General features: G+C 35.6%; 1 protein-coding gene and 1 pseudogene across 9 annotated transcripts in view; one reads left to right on the forward strand and one right to left on the reverse strand.

The window, feature by feature from the left end:
• ATM (Serine/Threonine-kinase ATM-like protein) overlaps positions 1-22,241 on the forward strand; it is a 427,822-nt gene that overhangs the window by 161,376 nt on the left and 244,205 nt on the right. For all 9 annotated transcript variants that reach the window (XR_016362919.1, XR_016362920.1, XR_016362921.1 and 6 more), the window contains exons 28-31: positions 11,447-11,493; positions 11,582-11,645; positions 11,799-11,873; positions 20,957-21,076. Coding sequence is in view for 6 of the 9 variants with exons in the window: in XM_089822957.1 (XP_089679083.1) it covers positions 11,447-11,493; positions 11,582-11,645; positions 11,799-11,873; positions 20,957-21,076 (306 nt within the window). In the remaining 3 variants the exon portion in view is untranslated. The remainder of the gene's footprint in view (positions 1-11,446; positions 11,494-11,581; positions 11,646-11,798; positions 11,874-20,956; positions 21,077-22,241) is intronic.
• On the reverse strand, positions 14,540-15,538 carry LOC149570330 (uncharacterized; annotated as a pseudogene).

Below are 22,241 nucleotides of genomic sequence, written 5' to 3' on the forward strand. Positions count from 1 at the left end.
ATGAATCCGATTCCCCAAATTGATGAATTGTTAGATGAATTACATGGTGTTGTGCACTTTTCTAAAAAATATTTGAGGTTAGGGTATCATTAGATTAAATTAAGGGAACATGATATTCATAAAACTGCTTTCCGTCGTCATTATGGTCATTATGAATTTTTGGTCATGCTTTCGGATTGACAAATGCTCCGGCAACATTTCAGTCTTTTATGAATCATATTTCTAATAGTCAGTTGAGGAAATTTTGGTTGGTTTTCTTTGATGATATATATTGATTTACAGTAAGTCTTGGGAGGAACATTTGAGACATATTGATGAGATTTTGGGTATAATGGAATCAAAGTCCCTTTATGCAAAAACCTCTAAATGTGAGTTCGGTATGACATAGATTTTATACTTGGGTCACATGATCAGTGCTAAAGGTGTGCAGGTACATCAGGAGAAAATTAGAGCAATTTTCGACTGGCTACATCCACAAAATCTTTCAGATTTAAGGGTTTTTTTTGGCTTATGTAGTTATACAAGAGATTTGTTAGAGGATTTTCACAACTAGGAGCACCATTGATAGATCTGACCAAAAGGGGGGCATTCAGATGGATCGAGGAAGCAAAATAGGTATTTGATAAACTTAAAGAGGTAATGAGCTCTTGCACTTCTAGATTTCAATCAGCCTTTTGTATTAGAATGTGATGCTTCTGGTGAAGGAATAGGAGCAATTTTAATGCAAAATAAACACCCTTTAGCTTATGAAAGCAGGAAACTCAATAGTGTTGGAAAGGTTGTATTCAATAAATGATAAGGAAATGTTAGCAATAATGCATGCATTGGTTAAATGTCGACAATATTTGGTGGGTAAGTAGATTAATGGTTACAATTGGTCATAATAATTTGAAATATTTCTTGAACCAGAAGGATTGGAATGGCAGGCAAGATAAATGGATTAGGAAAACCAAGCTTATAATTTTGAAATCGAATATGTTAAAGGAAAGAACAATGTGGTTGCTGATGCTTTATCTAGGATACCTAAAATTAATGCTATATAAAGGGTAACAGTTGACTGGAAATCTCTTTTATTAGTGGAATACTCTAAGAATGCATTTGCATGTGACTTACTAGATGGGAATACTCAAGATGAGATACAAGATTGGAAATGATATTATTTTCTACAGAGATACGGTTTTGTTGGTACTGGGGTCTAAACGAAAGTGAGAATCATGTAGGCAGTTCATGATTTACCCTTGGTAGAACATCCAAGGTATTTTAAAACATACAGGAAAATCCGTGAACGGTTCTCATGGAAAGGGCTCAAGGGAGATGTGTTGCAGTATGTGAAGGACTGCATTACTTGTCTGCAGAATAAATCTTAACACATATCCAACATGATTATTACAGCTTTTACCTATTCCATAATAGAAGTGGGAAAGTATTTCCATGGATTTCATTACTCGATTACCCTCGGCACAAGGTAGAGACTACATTTTTGTAATAATTGACAGGTTAACAAAATTTGTGCATTTTTGCTATCACTATAGAGTTTACGGCTATTCAGATCGTTGAACTCTTTTCATAGAAATTTTTTGCGTACTTGGTTTAGCAAAGAATATAATTAGTGATCGAGACAGTAGGTTTAAGCATCTTTTGGGAGGAATTGTTCATGTTAACAAGTACAAAGTTGAATCACTACACAAGCTATCACCCACAAATAGATGGTCAGACTGAAATTGTAAACAAATGGGTTGAAGGGTACCTTCACAATTATGTCTCAGGGCACCAAAATGCTTGGGTCCGATGGTTACATTTGGGAGAATATTGTTATAATATGAGATATCATATGTCTATTGCTATGACCCCATTCAAGGCTTTGTATGGGTATGATGCTATACATAGTTTGCAAACTCTGCGAGTACTCTCATTTTTTTTGGCTGGGCGAGTACTCTCAAGTTTAACTCGCGTATTTATAGATGTTAAAAAATGTTAGTAAAAATGTTGATGCAAGGAAAACACTAGATAAGATGCATTTTTCACATGATGTTACTCCTATATAACTACGTGTTTTCTCTATTGAGATGTCAATTTCTAATTTAATACAAACTTGTAATTGAATTCTACAAAAAAAAGTATGTTTCTTTAAGAGATTTTAAATTATAGTACTTACCGAGTTGTCGAGTTTTTCCCGAGTTTTTGTTGAGTTTATGAAGAGTTTTTATCGAGATGAAAATTTTGGGCTTCCCGAGTACTCTTCGAGTCCGAGTTTGCAAACTATGATGCTATATATTTTGTTGATTTTTCTTTTGACCATAGTAATGTACCCAAATCAAAGGATTGGCTTCAGGAATGTCAAGATATTTTAAAGGCGCTAAAGGAAAACTTGCAAACTCTAGAGAATCAACAAAAAATCTATGTTGATAGGAAATGTATAGAGCACAGTCTTGAGGAAGGCAAATTGGTGTACCTTCGATTACAACCATATCATCAGTCTTTGCTCAAACGGAGTGGAGTAGAGAAATTGAAAGCTCGTTTGTATGGACCTTACCAGATGGTCAAGAAGATTGGTGCAATTGCTTATGAACTAAATTTACCAGAGGGCACTCGTATCCATAATATCTTTCATGTTTCTTGTCTCAACAAGGCACTACGCAACCAAATCATAGTCTCTCAGAAGAATTACCACCTTTGAATTTAGAGGGGAAATTAGAACCCATTCCCTAAAAAATTCTGGATATACGCGAAAGGCATTCACATAATTAGTCTATCAAGGAATATCTGATACAATAGAATAATTTCCCGCTGGATGATGCTACATGGGAAGGAGAAAGGTGTTACAATATCCTAATTTACATTTGCTTGTGGGAAAGCAACTTGGGGAAGGGGAGATTTGTAATAATCCTCCAGAATTGTAGAAAAAATATAATAAATATATAGCATATTAGTTATATTGTATTAGTATCAATTTTATGAGCTAATATATTATAGCAAATAAATAATGTTTGAATAAATAATAATAGTTATTAACAAAACTATTGTAAATTAATAAATCAATTTGGGTGATCTACAGGAATGGCAACTGATTATTATTGTTTTAAAGCCATTTTTGGTAGAAAAGAAGGCAGGCTTGAATAAGAAAGAACTACTCACATTGTTGTGACTCAATACATAATCAAAATCCTTTTGTTAGGTTTTAAACTGACCTAGTGGAGAGCATAGGCTGAGATATCTTAAGTTGATAAAACAGGGACAATTGTTTCATTGAGAAAAGCGATTGCTTCATCAATTGCCTTAACATCAGCGTGGCTTGGAGTAGAGTTGAAGTCAATCGGGAAGATGCGAATGATATCAAGGTATTCCTTGTCTTAAGCAACGAAAGAGAGGGCCCAAACATCCTTTGTCTTATATGGCATGAAAGAAGACCCTAGATAGCTACATGGAAGTCCAATGTTGGGGAATAAGGAAATTGGAGTTGTCAAAGGCAATGATATAACGTGTCTCATTCTGATATTCAATGATTGGAACGACATAATCCAGAAGGGATGTTAGAGACATTTGGGTTGTGAACACATTGTATACTCACAAAATTGGGTATTAGTTGCTTTTGTAGGAAGGTTTAATTGGTTGTCTAAGCATTGCACATACGGTATCCTGAATTTTTAGTTCACTACTTGATATTCCAACAGACATGGTGTAAATTGTTACTGAAGAAATACAGGTACATATTTAATTATTAACTTAAGTATTTTATGCAATTAATCATAGCCAAATCAATGTTATCACTACGTACATATCTTATTGCATATAATTCCATATTGTTATTTTTGTGCTTACACTACAATTCTAGTGGAGTTAGATTGAGATGTTCTCATAAATAATAATTAGTGGAATAATTATTGAGACGCCATTCAAAATTGTTTTGAGAACTGAGAATCTTACATTGGTATCAAAGCTATCATTACTGCTAGCCTATGGGGAAAATCAAATAGTCCAGATATATGCAAAAAGGACATTACAATTTCCGTAATACCCGAGTTAGGCAAAACAGGGATCCTAACACTTATATAGAATTATCTAGTTCATCCTTATAGGTTGACATTGAGGATAGTCATACATAAACAAATGAATAAATAATCTTTGAACAAAAGAATAACATGGGGGAAGTAGATGCTACTAGGGATCTTATTGCAACCTTGCTTAGGGGCAAACACGATATGCAGAGCAATGTTAATCATATGACTAATTTGATGACTCAATTTATGACCCATAATCTTAATCAAAGTTAGAATAACACAAGGAGAAATAAGGGTCGAGAGGATCATTCAGTAAATAACCAGCCTCAAGGTTCTACAACCTCAAGGCCTTCCATGCCCACCTTCACACCTAGGAATCCACAACCTGAAAGAGAACCTTCCATTATAGAATTACAAGAAGAAATATATTAGGATTGGTTATAGTCAAGGGATGAATTTAGGTCATCAATGACTTTTTGAGAATAGTTGGATGTCAGGATGAAACATAGGTCTAAGGGACAGGGGGTTACAACAATGAATTGCAAAGAAAAATTGGTAAGATGCGTATGCCTTATTTTGATATATTAGGAAAAACAACAGCTAGAGCTTGGGTGCAAAAACTTGACACATGTTTCCAATTGGATCCTATGATGGAAGATGAAGCAATCAAGTATGCAACCTTACATTTAGAAGGGGTGACACATGAGTAGTGGCACCATGGGCAAATAACTTTGGGTCATTATTTGATGAACACATATGCTACGTTCATTGGGAGACTTATAGACATGTTTGATTGTAAAGATCTTGAACTTTATCTTTAGGATTTAACACAACTTAAATAAACGGGGACAGTGGAACAATATTTTTGAATTTGAAAAGTTAGCAGTCCTAGTAACTGAGATTACAAAGAGACAAAAAACTTTAATATTCATAGATGGTTTATTTGATGCTCTTAAAGGTTGGGTCAAATCTCTAAATCCTCCTTTACAAACAACCCTTAAAAGGGCAAGAGAGTTGGAGCCTTCTTCCAAGGGAAAAACTTTTAACAGAGGACTGCCATCAAAATCAAAAAATCACTGAAAACCTTTCATGAACGACATACCTTTCCGAAATAAACTGGATAAAGGGGAACGAGATCAATTTATGAGAAAAAAGTTATGCTGCAATTGTAAAGAAGCTTGGGCACCGGTCATAGATGGTTGGGAAAAAGGAGAATACATTATATTAAGGTAGTATCGGACAATGACGGTGAGACAAATACAAACTTGAATCCAAAACCTAGCCAGAAGTCCATAGAACAGGCTCAAGAAAATACACAAGGGAAAGGTGAAATAACATCCATGACAGGGACTTTGCATTACAATATTTTAAGAGTAAGAGGGGTTTTATAGGGATGACGAGTTATTATTATGACAAATAGCTGTGCTACACATAATTTCATTGATACTGCTCTTGTTAAAAAATATGGGTTACTTACTGAAAAGCATGAAGGATTTGGTGTTGAAGTAGTAGGTGGTACTACTTTAGTAAGCACACATAAGGTTCCTCACCCAAGGCTTGGTCTTGGTAATTATATAGTAACAAATGATCTTTATGTGGTTGATTTGGCTAACACTAATGTTATTTTGGGAATTCAATAGTTGGAGGCTTTGGATAAATATTCGTAGTGTCTTAAGCGCATGGAGTTTATCTTTCAAAACTAACGGGAAAAAGGTAATTCGTAGGGGAATGTCAAATGGTGGACCCAAGATCGTGTTTGCTAACAGGATGGAGGCCATTTTCCATCATGGTGATGCTGCCTCGTCAACACAATGTTTTATATCCACGAAGGTAACACATTTTGAAGATAAACATTATCAAGAAGACTTGTTGCAGATTTTAGATTCACACAGTTTGGTTTTCGGTGATATACCTCCAAGAGTATCTTTGAATGGAGGATTTGAACACACTATTGAATTGGAAGAAGGGGTTAAGCCTGTTAGCACTACATACAGATATCCTAAGGCATTCAAAGATGAAATAGAAAAGGCTATTAAGGAGTTGTTGGACATGGGACACATTAGACCCAGTTTGAGTCCTTTTGCTTCATTTGTAGTATTGGTTAAAAAGAAAGATGAGACTCTATGCATGTGTATAGATTACCGTGCCCTTAATAAAAAGACCATAAAAAAAGGTATCCGATTCCCCGAATCGATGAATTACATGGTGTTGTTTATTTTTCTAAAATTTATTTGAGGTTAGGGTATAATCAGATTAAATTAAGGGAACATATATTGTGATAAACTAAAAGAGGTAATGAGCTCGGTTCAATTCTTGCACTTCCAGATTTTAAGCGGCCTTTTGTATTAGAATGCCAGTTAGAACTAATTATAACAGTTTGGAATATTTCTTGAACCAGAAAGATTTGAATGACAGGCATCAGAAATGGATCAGTAAGATCCAAGCTTATGATTTTGAAATAGAATATGTTAAAGGAAAGAACAATGTGGTTGCTGATGCTTTATCCAATATACCTGAATTTAATGCTATATCAAGGGTAACAACTAATTGGAAATCTCTTTTATTAGTGTAATAATCTAATAAGGCAATTGGGAAGATGCAAATGATATCAAGATATTCCTTGTCTTAACCGATGGAAGAGAGGGACCAAACATCCGTTGTCTTATACGACAGAAAAGAAGACCCTAAACGGCTACGTGGAAATCTAGCTCCAGGGAATAAGGAACTTGGAGTTGTTGAAGCAATGATATTCCGTCTCTCATTTTGATATCAAGATATTCCTTGTCTTGTTCTAGCTATTACAACATCGAAGGTATGGAAAGTACATTAGATGGATGTAAAAACAACATTTTTGAATGGAAAGATTAAATAAGAGGTATATTTGGAGCAAATTGAAGGATTTGAAACTCATAACCCTAAAGTTTTTGTCTACAGGCTCAAGAAAGCTCTCTATGGGTTTAAACAAGCTCCAAGGGCATGGTATGAAAGAATTTATAAGTATCTCACCAACTTAGGATTCTTCATGAATGACGCTGATCCAAATCTATATTATAAAAGGGATAAAGATGATATGGTAATTTTGATATCGTATGTTGATGATTCACTAATAACAAGTGATGATCATCTTATAGATCAATGTAAGAAAGATCTAATTAGAGAATTTGAGATGAAATATTTAGGACTCCTTCATTATTTCCTAGGACTAGAAGTATGGCAAAATTCTGATATCATACTTAATCAAGGAAAGTATACATTAGACATCAGAGATTTGGAATGTGGAACTGCAAGCCTTTGTCTTCTCTAATGGAGACTAATCTACATAAGCTTAAGGAAGCAGTAGCAAAATTGCCTTCCAAAGATTCTGCTCTTTACAGACAGATGATTGGGTTTCTTATGTACTTGGTAAATACAAGACCTGATATTTGCTATGATGTTAATGCCTAAAGTCAGTTTATGTGTGAGCCAAAGGAGATTCACCTAGTTGCAGTCAAACACATTATGAGATACTTACAAGGCACTCTTAATCTTGGGCTCATGTATGAGAAAGTTGACTTGGATTTACATGGTTACACAGACTCAAATTGGGCTAGAAGTGTTATTGATAGGAAAAGCACTTTGGGATGTTGCTTTAGTTTAGGCTTAGTGATGATATCTTGGATATGTAGAAAATAGGCATCAGTAACACAAAGTTCCATAGAAGCTGAATACATTGCCGCAACAATGGCCTATCGGGAAGCAGTTTGGCTTAGAAAGTTGCTTGTGGGATTATTTGGTCAACCCATGAATCCTACTATTATTCATTGTGATAATCAGAGTTCCATCAAGCTTTTTGTGCATCCAGTTTTTCATGACAGGTCCAAGCATATTGAAATTCTTTACCATTATCTAAGAGATATCGTAGATAGGAATACTGTAAAATTAGAATACATTTGCACTACAGGTTAGACAATAAATATTCTTATCAAACCTCTCTCTTGAGTGAAGATAGAGCACTTCAAGAAAAGACTTGGTATGGTTGAATTGTAATACATTTTTATTCTTTTATTATTAATACTTTTTAATTAAAATTATTATTGTTAGGCTATTGACTGTTATGGGCTTCACCATTTGTATTCATTATTTATTATATTTAAGAGGTGACGATCTTTGAGATAATGAACACTTGTATAAAAGACATTATGATAGATGACGATCTCTTTAGATAATGTGTTGAACAGTAGAGAACTACTGTCAAATCTAGATGAGTTAAAGATCACATTGTGATGTAGACATTTGTATGCCTATGAGTCACAACTTGGATCAAGGAAGAATTTAACTATTCTCTGGAGTTTATCCTGTGAACTGGTAGATCTTAAGTCAGGGTCATATTGTGGTATAGGTCTGCCAGTACCTATGAGTCAGAACTTGGATAAAGGAAAAATTTAATCATTCACCAGATTTTATCTTGTATGTTGCATTTCATGCAGTACTGTTATCACTAGTATGAGTGATAAGTCATATCACAAGATAGTAATATGACATAGTATCAAGTGTTCTATGATACCACATGCTTAGAAGATTCAGATAGATATAGAGTATCAATCTATGCTTATTCAGCTTGATTGATGTTGCTAGATATGTTATCTCTCAGTATGATTATTAAGTTAAGAGGGAGTGTTAATTCTATGTAACTTCAATAACATACTGATCTATACAGAAGATCGTACATGATCAGATAAAGCATGGACATCCTCATGTAGGATTTGCCTATTTATAACCTTTTATGAATTACCTTATTGGCGTGTCATTTAGGAGCATTAAATAATGTTTAGTTTGCATAGTTGTTAAACTTTGTTTGCTATCTAATTTGATCTTATAATAGACGCCGATCTTGGAGGATAATTATGTGTTTATTATAAGGGCCGACCTATAAATATAGGGTAAGTATGAGGATAGTGAGCACACAAAACAAAATAAAGTCTGCTTCTCTACATTACTACCTTATTCGAATTATTGCATAGTAAGAACATTTCTAGAATAGTATTTATACTATTGATAAACACTTCAAGTCTGAACTAAAGAAGACCATCTTCAGCAAGCAAGAAGAAGGTATTATCTCAGTCTGATTTATAGCAGAATTTGCAGAAACTTTACACTATTGACTTGATAAGTGCATTAAATGAATGTGATAATGTGGGGTCCTATTTATTTATTATTTCCCAAAGTCAACATGGGACATTAAAAAGGCATCAATAATGGCCATTAATGGAGTTATGCATTTAATTATGATTAAGGTATTATTTTAATAATAATTAATTATTTAAGGGGAATATAATATTGACTTCACTTGACTTTGTAATTAAAGTGGATTTAATAACATAAAGTCAAAATAGAAAGTTAGATCATTTAGTGACTTTATTATAAGAGGACATCGGTTGATTGTAAAGCCCAACTATTAAGAGGTACATTTAAGTTGGAATGAGCACCAAATTTATGAGATTTATTATAAAGTCTTATTAAAGCCGTTAAAGTGGATTGCAAAAAAGGGAGTTAAAGGCATCTAGGAGTTGAGAGGATATAAAGGGTTTTATAAAGCAAATCAAATTCATTAGGAGATGACTATTTGACTTTGCTTGATTGTTCTTGGTGTTTGTGCAATTATAGCAAGGGTTTTAGCTGTACCAGGGCACTGGAGATTGGCCAATCCTCTTTGTTTAGCAGTTTTGAGGCTGTGAAAGATCAACCAAATTATTGCTTAAGGAAAGGATTGATTCAGAGGTCTTCATTGTGCAGATTTGTGAAACAAATATCAAGGGTTTGTGCATATATGGGATTCTTGTTAGTTGCAGACCCGTGGTTATCATTGGCAGCCATTATTAATCAGGTTTCAAGCATTTATGAGCAGATTTGTGAAGTTTATTCAAGGGTTTCGAGAATATTAATGGAAATTTAAAAGATTACAAGGGTTTAAGTGCAGATTCTTAAAAGGTATTTCCAGAATCGATTGTGGCAGCCATTGCTACTATTACCAGCATTTAATATTTATTACCACCTATTATATACAGGTTCATACATTGCTGTCATACATTTCCAGATTTGACAGTAAATTCTTCGGACCTTCGGGTATGAATGGTTAATGAAAAGCATTATAAATATTTGTATATAATGCTCAATAAGAATCATTGCTGCTTTATTTCATTTGTAGGATATTTTATATTTCAATATTTGCAAATTTTTACAAAAGGGGACACTACAAAAGGGAACATTACATAAAGGGGAATGGTGATTACTACTATCTTAAGAAGAAAGGATCAATGTGGAAATATTATCAATTTCTATAAAACTAGTTTTTCCCTGAGCTTCAGATGCTGGTTCTGATGTTGATGTGGGTGCGGGTGCGGGGTGATGATGCACGATTTTTTATTTATTTAGGGGATTTTGGATGCGTTTGGGTGCGTCCGTATATATGTATATAAGTAGATATGTATGTATGCAAGGAAATGCAAGAAATATACAAAAAAAAAACCATACCATAGTATGATGCTTCACCATTGATAGTTCAACTTCAAATTCACTAATCAAATTCAGTCATTCAAAATCATAAGGATCTCAAAAAAATCCACATTGTCATCATCATCAATTAAATACATGCTAAAGTTGACGTCTAAAAGGCCTTTTGGCCGCGGTTGCTTTCTAGATGGCCCTGGATGCTTCCAGGAAGCACAGCTGCAGAGCATCCACCAAGAACCCACATTCCTAGGATGCACTTCCTGGGAGAATCCATGCAACATCCTAACACACCCAAGCATCCGCACGCATCAGAACCAGCATCTAGCCATTTCAGCAGAGAACTGGTATCTAAGGTTTTCTCATCAGTTATTTCAATTCTGTTAATGTGTCGAAACTATATTTTCATGGGACTGCTTGTCTATCCTACTCCAAATGGGAAGAAATCTGCATTGCTATGATCAGATTCAGTGCCGTGTTCTTCTTGACCAGTGTACACTGTATACAATATAGGCTTCTGGGAGGATAAGAAATGGTGGGGAATGATAATGTATTTGTGATTATCAAATTTTTAATTTGTTTCGGGATGGTTTTGTGTTGGATTCATTGCCAGTTTAATGAGGTTTTTTCCAAGATTATATGTGCTAGTTTGATAGCAATAGACTCGTTTTTGGTTAGCTTGATTGTGATCTAAAACAAGAAATCCTCAATAGTGTAATATTTATATACTTGTTAGGCAAGAGTCTACAACACAATAGTAAATTGTGAACTTCTTATCTGGAGGTCTTGGGTTCCAATCTACTTGAGCTTAGCAAATAATAATTAATTAATCTTTCTTTGGCCTATTACTCGTAAAAAAAATATGCTTGTTTTCTGGGAATTTGGTAGAGAATTTTTATTTTTTGCAGTGCTCCTCACTAAGGTAATATTTAATCTGACTTACATGGTTTTCTTTTCATCAGGCAGTTTTTATGATTTGTGCTGTGGCTGCAATAAATCCTTCACACAGGTATATATTTTTTGTTTCATAAACTGTTTTTTCGTTTTTATATTTACTCCTTGTTTTTAGGCTTTACATTGAGATTGTTTTCTGTTAGGTTATTGATATGTGCAATACTTGATCGTCTTGCTAAACAAATTAACTACGCTACGAGGTTCAAGGTGAGAATTCCAGTGTGAATTTCAATCAGTTTGAGCAATCGTCTTTTTTCTTTCAAAGATACAACTGAGAATTTATGATTGTTAAGGTAAAATTTTGAATTTCCTGCAACAAACATGCAATATAGAGATACAATGATGTGTATTTTTGTGTAGTATCTGGAGCAATTAATGAGGTCAATTCTCTCACGTTGGATAAAAGCACAATTGAACCTAGCAGCTTTAATTGAGGTAATACCAAGGCATATTCTCTACTTCCTGTTCAAATAGAAATGCTATTAAATAATTTCAAACTTCCAAACACATAGTTAATAGTACATCTGATCTATATTAACAACATGGGGATGTAATCCATTTTAAGATTGAAATGATCTTAAGAAATTGCAATACAATTTTTTTGTGTGCCATTCCCTAAAGGTACAACAAGGAGGTGCACACATGCGCCTAAAGCACAGAAGTACTGGACCAATGTTGGAATCCAATGTATGAGTCTCTATTAAAATGTAATATTAAATAAGTCGATGCGCTTCAGTTCATATATTCTCAAAAATTTCAAGATATCAAATATCTTGATGTCAGAAAGAAAATCAAGAGGACGAGACTGCATGGAATCTAACCCATAGCATCCTGCATCCATGATGGCAGTTAAATGTGAATTGGACTTTCATGACTTGAACATCTCCATCTTGAGATAGAATCTTTGTATCTAATTAGTTTGTATCATTAATTTTCAATGGATCTATGTCCTTCATTATGATCCTTATCAGTAGTTATAATAATCAATTTAAAGATAAATAATTTTCTGTTTCCACCTCAAGCAAGTTCAGTCATTGGCTAATTTATATAAAGAGAAGTTCACTTATTTAAGATTGTCAAATGATGCTTACGGAACCTTGTTAACAGAAACAGAGTTCCCTTAAATGTAAGATATTGAGGACTAACAGATCTCATAATAGAAGAGATCTCAAGTAATCCTCTTTAAAGGATAAATTACATTCTATGATTTTAATGTGAACAATACTCTTTGGCAACTAACTTTGTATCACTACGTTTAAACAATAATTTTTCTTCCTTCACTACCTGATTTCCTTTATTCAAAGTTAATCAATTGAAGGACCTGTTGGTTATCAAAATACCTATGAGCCTAGCTTGCTCGATGCTGGGTATCTAACTAATTTTGGCCAGCTTGACAGGATTGACTCCAATCCTCTGCGCTTTTGGTTCCGCTGGACCAAGGCCTGTTTACCTAAATCCTGGATGACAAAACTTAACTCCAAAATGATTTATAGCGGATTACAGCAATCAAAGAAATTTCTTAATTGGCAAGCATCAAGAAAGCATTCTGGACTATTTATCTTCAAACTTCAATTACTTTATTTAAGGTGTTATATGTTGCTGAAACAAAAATAGACGAATTACTAAATGAAATCAGATTGCCAAAGGAAAAGAATAAAAAAAAATGCCAGCATTGGGTTCAAAACTTATGAGTAATTTTATGATCAGTGCTGAATTCTATTTGGGTGATAGAGTCAAATATACATCCCTTATATACAACCTTACAGTATTGTTGATATGATATTTGTTAATTACTTAGCTAGTTTGATGCCACAAATTGTCACCACTTAACATATTCAGATCAGTCTATTATGATTTAACCATCACACGGGCATAATAGATACAAGTAATGAGGACAAGATGATAGCTTATACTATTTGTATTGATCAAATCTGAACAGCAGCGAACAATTTAATGTACTTATCAAATTAATAAATTAGAAACAAATGAACAACTCAACTATAAAGGACGAGTTATGTATGATTCAATTCTAGGGCAAATAAAATTTCTTACTGTTTTATTGCTGGACAAATCGTGATGAAGACACTCAAAATTTTGATGCTCAATCCAACACAACTGAATCCATACAATTTCTGGAAGCAATACTCGAAAAATCAAACTCCCCTTTGCTTTGTTCAAATCTCCAGTCTCTCCCTTAGACAGAAAGATCCCAACAATACTAATAGAAAGTTTATAGATTTCAAAGGAAGCAGTCTCCAAAAAAAATATATTTGTTGGCATTTTACATCTTATATATATAGACAATGAAGGGCATATTTTGAAAGGTTATGTCTTTTATGAAAAGTTGTGTTTTAATATCACACCTTTTCAAAATAAATGACTAACAGTTAGTGTTTATGAAATAATCAAAATACAATCCATTCTTTAACCGGCAGTTTGATTAACGTATTATATCTCTTCATATTTTCCTGCCTTTTACTCATGCATATCTGAACTTTGGCATCTGCATATATCAATTCATCCATGACTCTGCATAAAGTGTCGGTTTCCACAGTTGTGATGGCTCTTTGCTTATTACTCGCGTGCAACGTGAGACCCTCCTCCTGGGCATTTTACTTTTCATCTCTGCGTAACTCATGCGACTGGAACCCCTCACCACATGCCACTGCATAGCTGACTGAGTTGCCTTGTTCAATGTTTTGCTAAAGAAACTAAACTTATTCGAGACTTTGATGCCCTGATTACTTCCACATATATCCTTCAGAAGGAAAATCATTTGTCGTGCCGACCAGTTTAATCAAAATCCTGTGTGTGGGCAGCCTTGATGATATCTGTAAGCATTGTTCTTCATGATTCCCGTGAACAATTTTATCAGGAAAAATATCGCTCCTCCTCTTACTCCCGACTGTGTTATCTGTCCTTCCGCGCGCAAGGAAATCAGACCCAATCATCTTCAAAGCACTTTCGGCATGTGTTCAGACTTTATCAAAAATAAAAGATGAGTTTTGCGCTAGATTCTGTCACGCATTTCCTTCATCGAATTTTGCCATCTCTGTTTATCTCTGGAAACGCTGCAAGTCCATGCTCCACGTGGGTCCTCATTAACCTAGATAGGGTATTCCATTTTCACGAGCATACTTTGCTGCCAGTATTTTTCCTTATATACCACGATCACCAAATCCTCCTGGAACCAGAACGGCAGCTGCACTTTTCAGAGCATTTCATGCAGGTGTATGCACTTCTGGTGTCTCTTTTGCAGTTACATCTTCAAGATCAGAAGACGTGACCTATTCCACAGACAGTTTCAATGAACAAGCAATGCAAGCATGTAATAGAGCATTTAACACAGAAAGGTAGGAGTCCGACGGCCCAGAGTATTTCCCCACCATGGCAATTTTGATAGGCATTGTGAGGTTATCATAGCACTCTGCTCTTTCCGTCCTCTCCTCCAATGCTGGGGACTTAAAAATGCTTAACATATTCAGCTGTTTCAATATTGCCTCGTGAGACTTCTGATTCCTTAGCAACAAAGGCACATGCCAAATGTTTGGTACATCATGAATGTTAAGAACATTCCTTGATGGAACATGGCAAAACTGAGACAACTTCTCCTTTACATTCTCTAGCAAAGGCTGATAACTGCAACAAACAAGGAGGTGTGGTGTCAAGCCTAATGCTCTTAATTCTCGAACACAGTTCTGTGTTGGCTTTGTTTTCTGCTCTCCAACAACAACAATAACAGGCACAAGGCTAACATGGACTAAGCAAAAGTTTTCTGGTCCCACAGAACAGGAAAGTTGACGTAAAGACTCAATAAATGGCACTGATTCAATGTCACCTACTGTTCCTCCCAACTCAATGACACATACATCAGCTGGACCTTCTTTCCCATCCACAGGAGTTTGAGATACACCTTTTATCCAGCCCTGAATGGCATCTGTAATGTGTGGAATTACCTGTACAGTCTTTCCTAGGTAGTCTCACCTCCGTTCTTTTCCAATAACAGACTGATATATCTTTCCAGTGATAATATTGTTGTCCTTAGTCAATGTCACATCTAAAAAGCGTTCATAATTACCAAGGTCCAAATTCACCCCAAAGTATCAGGAAGTTCACCATGCTGCAAGGAGGAGCTCTGTTGAATCTTGGTAGTTTACTGTTTTGTCACCTGGTAAAAGTGCAGTATCCAAGTCTGCAGTACCCTTCTTCTTAACAAATATTCGATAAATGTCAGAAATTTTCTACTGCTTGATGCACAAAAACCATTTTATGGGAACATGCACAATTGTAGAAAAATGCTCATTTGTCATATTCTGAGCAGTTGCACCAATGACTATAACCTCTGCATAACACTAATCCTCAAAATCTGCTTTCATTGGAACAGGACAATCCTTCATTTCTTTTGATTTCAGACCTACTATTTCCATTGTGGCAATTCTCCTAAGAATTTTAATAATAACATCCATGCCAGATCCCTTTAAAGATGTAACATGCTGCATTAACTCCTCCATTTGTGATGTGCTGACCAAAAATCAATAACTTGCTTCTTTTACAAATCAATGCTTCATCAAAATATAAGAAAGAAACCTTTCCACAACATTGTTCACATAAATAGAATAACGAATTTTTGGGCCCCATCAGGACCTACTAATTTGTTATTAGTGTTAGTCATTTTAACATGAGCATTTAATTCTACTTTAGATGTTACATAGTCAAAACAAGTACTGATGATAGTTTAATCAAAATGTGCTACTCATGCTGTGACTTGAAAGAGATGATCTTCAGTTAGTCTGTGGTGTTGTCTCATTGCATGTACTAAGCAAGTTCGGCATGTGGAGTCACTACCTGCAGGCTATATAAATCAGAAGTGATGCATAGAAAAATGTGCACCCTGGCAGAATGGAACAATTGTGGCTGGAAATCAAATGAAGTGAGATAATCCTACACTCTCAAGTAAATGCTGGCAATTGCAAGGACTATACAAATGAAGCAGAGATAATTGGCTTTTATTTGAGTCCATCTTCTAAAATCAGCAAAACTTTCTAGGTGTTCAACCTTCTTCCATTACTTGTTACAATTGTAGTTCTAGGATTTGCCTAGACACTGCAAGTCGAAAGGCGAATCAGTTGAGCTGATTCCTAGAGACTTTGTACTCAGACTCTTTGATACTGGCTAGTCTTGGCAAACTCGTCAAGTCTTGCAAGCTAGACTCAGCCAAGAGTCAGGCAATAGTGAAAAAAGAAGATGTTTTTAAGAAAACAATAAAGCATTTATATAACTTTTAAGTTACTTTTTTAATAAGGACTTACAACCTTTGAGTGCTTGTTTCATTTTTGAGATGCCCCATTTAGGATTCTCCCCATATTTATCTTCAAGTTAGTCTCATTTTCTTAAATAAGTTAAGGAATATATACTTGAAACACTACATTTAACTTTTACGTGTAAGCGCATTTCAATGTGTTTTTCTTTTTGAAAAAGACATTGAAATGTGACTTAAGTTATATTTCATGCATATATTGGCAAGCTATTTGAGTGTGGTTTTAGATCTCTAAAATTACAACACAGATTTTACGTTCTAGAAAATCTTATTATTATTATTTTGATTAGTAATGATAATATTTTATTAATAACAAGATAGAAGATTGCATTTCAAAATTGCCTTTCTATGGCTATGAGAAGACACCCTTACATTACAATCCATCAATACCAAAAACATCCATTTATCCACGAGCAAAAGAACTCCAACCAAGCACAACCAAACTATTTAGATTTAGACCAAAATAGACATTAGGAAGTCCACAACCCATCACCGCTGGAACCATGTGGCTGCTTCCTCTTGGGAGAAATTGGGAAAGCTGTCCCTTTTGCTAGATATCGCCGTAGACACAACGCCACTTGGACTAGCACCACCCGAGCGCTTTGCCAACAAGGACACATCTATCGCTGCAACAACACCATGCCTCTTGGAAGCTACCCCACCACCCAACATCCTACCTATAGAAACACAACCTTCCCTTTGAGTGGACATGGGCAATTGAAGTTTAACCGCCAACCGCCCATTGTCCCCAATTGGGGTTGTGGACTTACAGGGAGTGGTCTTTCTTTTTCTCCCACCAGGTGGTAACCCTTGTGCCTAACATTGCTCCTAAGAGCTCAAAAATTCTAGCAGCCAATTCTACCCTCCTTTGCTTTCAGCAATTGCATGTTTTCTAGATTCACAGAGGATAACACCACCAGTGCTTGAAGTTCTTTGTCAGTTGCACCAATTAACCTCCAAGGTCCCATGCCCATTTGTAGGCCAACCCCAACCTTTGCTCTTGCAATAATGTCGTCCAACCCAATAGCCCATTTGGGCTCCAGACAAGCTCTCGCAACCCTCTGCACTTCCTCCTTGCTTGATCCCACCAACAAGCCAAGGCCCAAGAAAAGGGGTAAAATATCCAGGTTGAAGCATGGGCACCAATCTTTTTGTAGATACTCCTCTCCAAAAATCAAGCAAATAGCTCACTAAAAATCATCATTGCCAAATTTGAAGACATTGCCCAACCTCTTTACTAAGATCACCCCCGTAATGGCCAAAATTCGGCCTTCCGTTTTCTAAAAGAAATTAGCCTCCATCACCCTTCCCTATGACACCAAACAAACTCAACACAAAATCACCTCAATTGTGGAAACACCCTCCATTTAGCGAGCTCTGTGAACTCTCCAGAAGGTCACCACAATCAAGACATAAACACCCCATCATGAATTCACATGGCACAAAAAAGGCACACATGCCTAGGCCAAATGGGCTGTACGATTGCCTGCCTCCAAATTGGTTACCCTGCCCTCATTTAAACTCACAAAACTTCCAAAAAGCATTACAAATATGCCATTCAATCCCTTGAATATTTAAAATCCTAAGTCTGAAACATTAATTAATCTGAAGTCTTGAAAAAGCACGAATTTGTCTTTAAGTGACCTTGCCACCCTAACCTTAGACAACTTGACTGCTAGGTCATTGGTCTCCCTAAACACATGGGTGACCCAAAAATCATCTACTTTCTCTAGCAAGGTTATGCTTTTCTTTATCTATTTATTTAAATACGACACATCCAACTCTCCCTTAGTGATACCATTGAGCACTATTTGTGGATCACCTTCCAAATGAATGTTTCGATAGTGCAACTAAATCCCCATCAATGTTGCCTCAACTACCGCTGGATACTCTACCTAATTCTTGGTACCATTTGCTAAACGCTTAGTCCCTATGGCCAATATCTTACTAACCTCATCTCATGCTATGCCACCATTACCCGAAGGCTTATGGTTGCCTTGATCTGCTCCATCAAAGTTGATTTTAACTCACCCTATCTAGGGAGAACACCGCTTATATTTTCCCCTATCAGACTACAAAGGATTAACCCTTTGCAGCCCATTAACAGGCTTGGAATTCACCAAAGGCAAGCTACGTTGAGCTAGAACATCATGTTGGCTGAAAGGAGTTTTCTGTGGACTAATCCTTGAAGCAACATTCGAAACCAGCTTCGATACTGCCTTCTCCAACCTAATTAAAAATTTGGGAATACATTCTCCGCTATCTTGGAATATCCTTCAATTTCGTTCTTTCCAAAGTTCCCACAAAGTGGTAGGGGGAACAATGAACTGTATTGCAACAAAGGTGGAAGGCCGATGCTGAATAGGCCAAGATTGCAACCACTCTTTCGACTTAACCGGCATTGAGCTTTGCTAGTTTAGCTTCTGCAAGAGAACTGCCAGGCCTCTTGAGCAAACTCACACCCTAAGAAGAGATGGTCGAGAGTGTCCTGTTTATTGCACAATGCACATCTAAACGGGCCTGCACATCCCATTTTTAGTAGCCTGTCCCCTGTTAGGACACGGCCATTTCCAGCCAGCCATGTAAATGTTCTAGCCTTTGAAAGGCACACCACTTTGTGTTTGAGCTCTTTGTTCACACCTTCTTGGTGTCTCCCTTCATTTATCTTCACAAAATTCCCTAAATGATAGCACCTTATCTAATGTGAGGTTCTAGAGCTGCAAAAGGTCTTGCAATGTCTTCGGTTCTAGTCATTGGTGGTTCTATTCGTTCTTCTCTTGGTATCTAATCTCTTGATACAAAAGGGGGTTGAGGTATCCCAGCCTTGGAAGATGCATTATTATTTTCAGAGTGATTGGAGCTAGTGTCTCTCACATGGCTAGGATGACTTTTCAAATCAATGATTGAATTTTCCATACTTTGCAGTGCTTGGACAAGGGGCTGATTTGTTTTTTCCATTTGACTTATCAAAGTTTGGTTTGTCTTTTCCATATAGGATCTCATCTCATTGGTTAAGTCGTTCATTGTGGTTTTCATGGTTGTTCTCCCATAAGTTTGCATATGTTTCTCTCACAGGATGGCAGGATTATGCTCTGATACCACTGTAATGTCTCTTCATTGGATGTCTTCTAATACCAGAATGATAACTTCTAATTCTTGTACTTACCCCCTCTAAGTTTTACACTCAGCTTAAATAATGTGGATTAAATTCAAGCATTATAGCTAATTCAACTAATATCTACATATAATTAATATGTCAATATGGGGCCGTTTATGATGAACAATCTTTTATCACTTAGAGGGATAGAGATTGTTAGTTCTCGATATATAATCAGGAACAATGATGCTGTTTATATAGATAATAGGCCTGGATTTCTTGCAGCGATTAGTCCCCTTATGTCTGGTATAAAAATATAAATAATTGGATGGAACTATATCTCTTAAAATATTATATGGCTGTTGCAGATATGTACTTGTAGGTGTGTAAACTTAACTATGTCCTTGTTGTAAGTTGCCTATTTCATCAATTGCAATTATATTTATAGTCTGTAGTGTAACTTGTAACCAGAAGGTAATTCTTTTCCTTTGGGTGGATTTCTATGAATGGAATGAGAATCTGTTATTTCTCGCTATATATACCTATGTACAGAATGCCTGATATGATCAATTCCAATCAGGAAAATAATAAATCTTTGATTTCTTTGATTGAACTATAGGAATGTCTTATTATATCCATATTCTTGAGTGAAGCATCGTGACGTATGTCCCTACATAATAATTTTGTCCCTAACAAGGTTTATACATAGTAAGCAACAAGTGCCACCCAGCCTGCAACCAGACATGCATCCACTTTGAGACATTTCTGCATCTGGTGCAGGTCTACAGGAGGCGCATCCTGCAACTTAGCTTATTACGAAACATCCAATCATGTTTCTAAATAACAATGGAAGTAACATCAAAACACTAAATTAGTTATTAAAGATGGTAACACAAACACAGACACAAACAAACACACAGACACATTGGTGTTTAAGAATTAACTTAATGTTGCTGGCATATGGAATGTTTGTATGTTTGTTTTTCGTCCTGTACTACATTATTGCAATAATTGAATTTTTATTGTCTCTTATACAGCAATTAAACTCTTTGTTTTCAGAGGCTACTTGTACCTCTTTCATCACTTTCTTTTTGACTGTTTCAGATGAGGGATCTATTCAATGTTAAGGCAGAACCACAAGATTTTATACAATTGTGTTGTCCAATGCTGCTTCCTCCATTAATTTTGAAAGGAAACGAGTCTGATTTAAACTGGATTGCAATGGTAAGGAATATAGTTTGGTATATGCATATCTCTTTTTTTTAAAGCATTTTGACGTGTTCAGCACTTTATTGCCAGATTCATTTCCTCTTAGCAAAGATATTGTGAAGTTTAAAAAAAATTCATCTGGTATTGTATGGATTGTAAAAGCTCTTTTGATAACATGCATTGTAGAAAATGTATTCTCTGTATGGTTTGCAAAATTGGCAGTTCTGTTGAATTCTTCCTTGAGGGATTGGGATTTATACTTGAGGTGAAAACTATCTGACATAGATAAGTGTTCTAGACCACTAAATATTCTACACCATGATTGTGAGTGTAAATTGCTCTTCTAGGGAAAAGTTGATAACTTTAGGCTGCAGGCTTCTCTAATAGAAATATCTGTTATGGAATGTGAAATTCAATTTATGTGTCTCAACTTATGCATTCTTTTCAAAATAGGCGGTCCTTCCAGCTTCTTTCTCAATAGATAGGTCTAGTTATGCTCTTTAATTTTGCATAAATTATCTGTTAAATACTATAAAATGGAGATGAGTGTCCTTTAGAGAACAAAGGATGCTACGTCATGAAGTCTTCAATGTGCTCATTGTTGTTGTAGGGCACGCTTTGTGAGATTAAACCAAAGTCTTCTCAAGTATCTGTTTTGCAATGTGAATACTACAGTTCATCTCAAATGCCATTATTTTCTGACAAGACTACAATTTATCATAGTGCAAAGCATCGTGTAAAAAGAAAGCGCAGATTACAAGGATCTATTGCAGGATATCAATTTAAACATATGGTCTAAATACAGGACTATCATGTAGATATTACCATTTGGCATTCTCCCATCATAACATGCTGCATCTTGGCATGACCCTAGGGCACATGCTACAGAGATGTACTTTGAGGAATTCATATGTTAGGGTGCTAAGTGTAGTGAAATTGAAATCAAACTCCACCTCATGACATATTTGGGTGATATTTTTCACCCCTTGCATTAAAGAACCAACAAAATGTGCATAATGTGTAGTCATATTATGTAACTGTTAAGAAGTGAAGCACTTCTATTCACAAAATGAAACATTCTAATGGCCAACTAGAGATACCTTGATTGCAACAACAGGTTCAATAATTGATGTCTCTAAAGGAAAGTTGAATGCCTTTGTCTAGGATATTGAACAGTTTA

Source organism: Cupressus sempervirens, chromosome 3 (assembly GCF_028749045.1).
Source record: "Cupressus sempervirens isolate cs-2001-9-10 chromosome 3, ASM2874904v1, whole genome shotgun sequence".
In the NCBI taxonomy this organism is placed as follows: domain Eukaryota; kingdom Viridiplantae; phylum Streptophyta; class Pinopsida; order Cupressales; family Cupressaceae; genus Cupressus; species Cupressus sempervirens.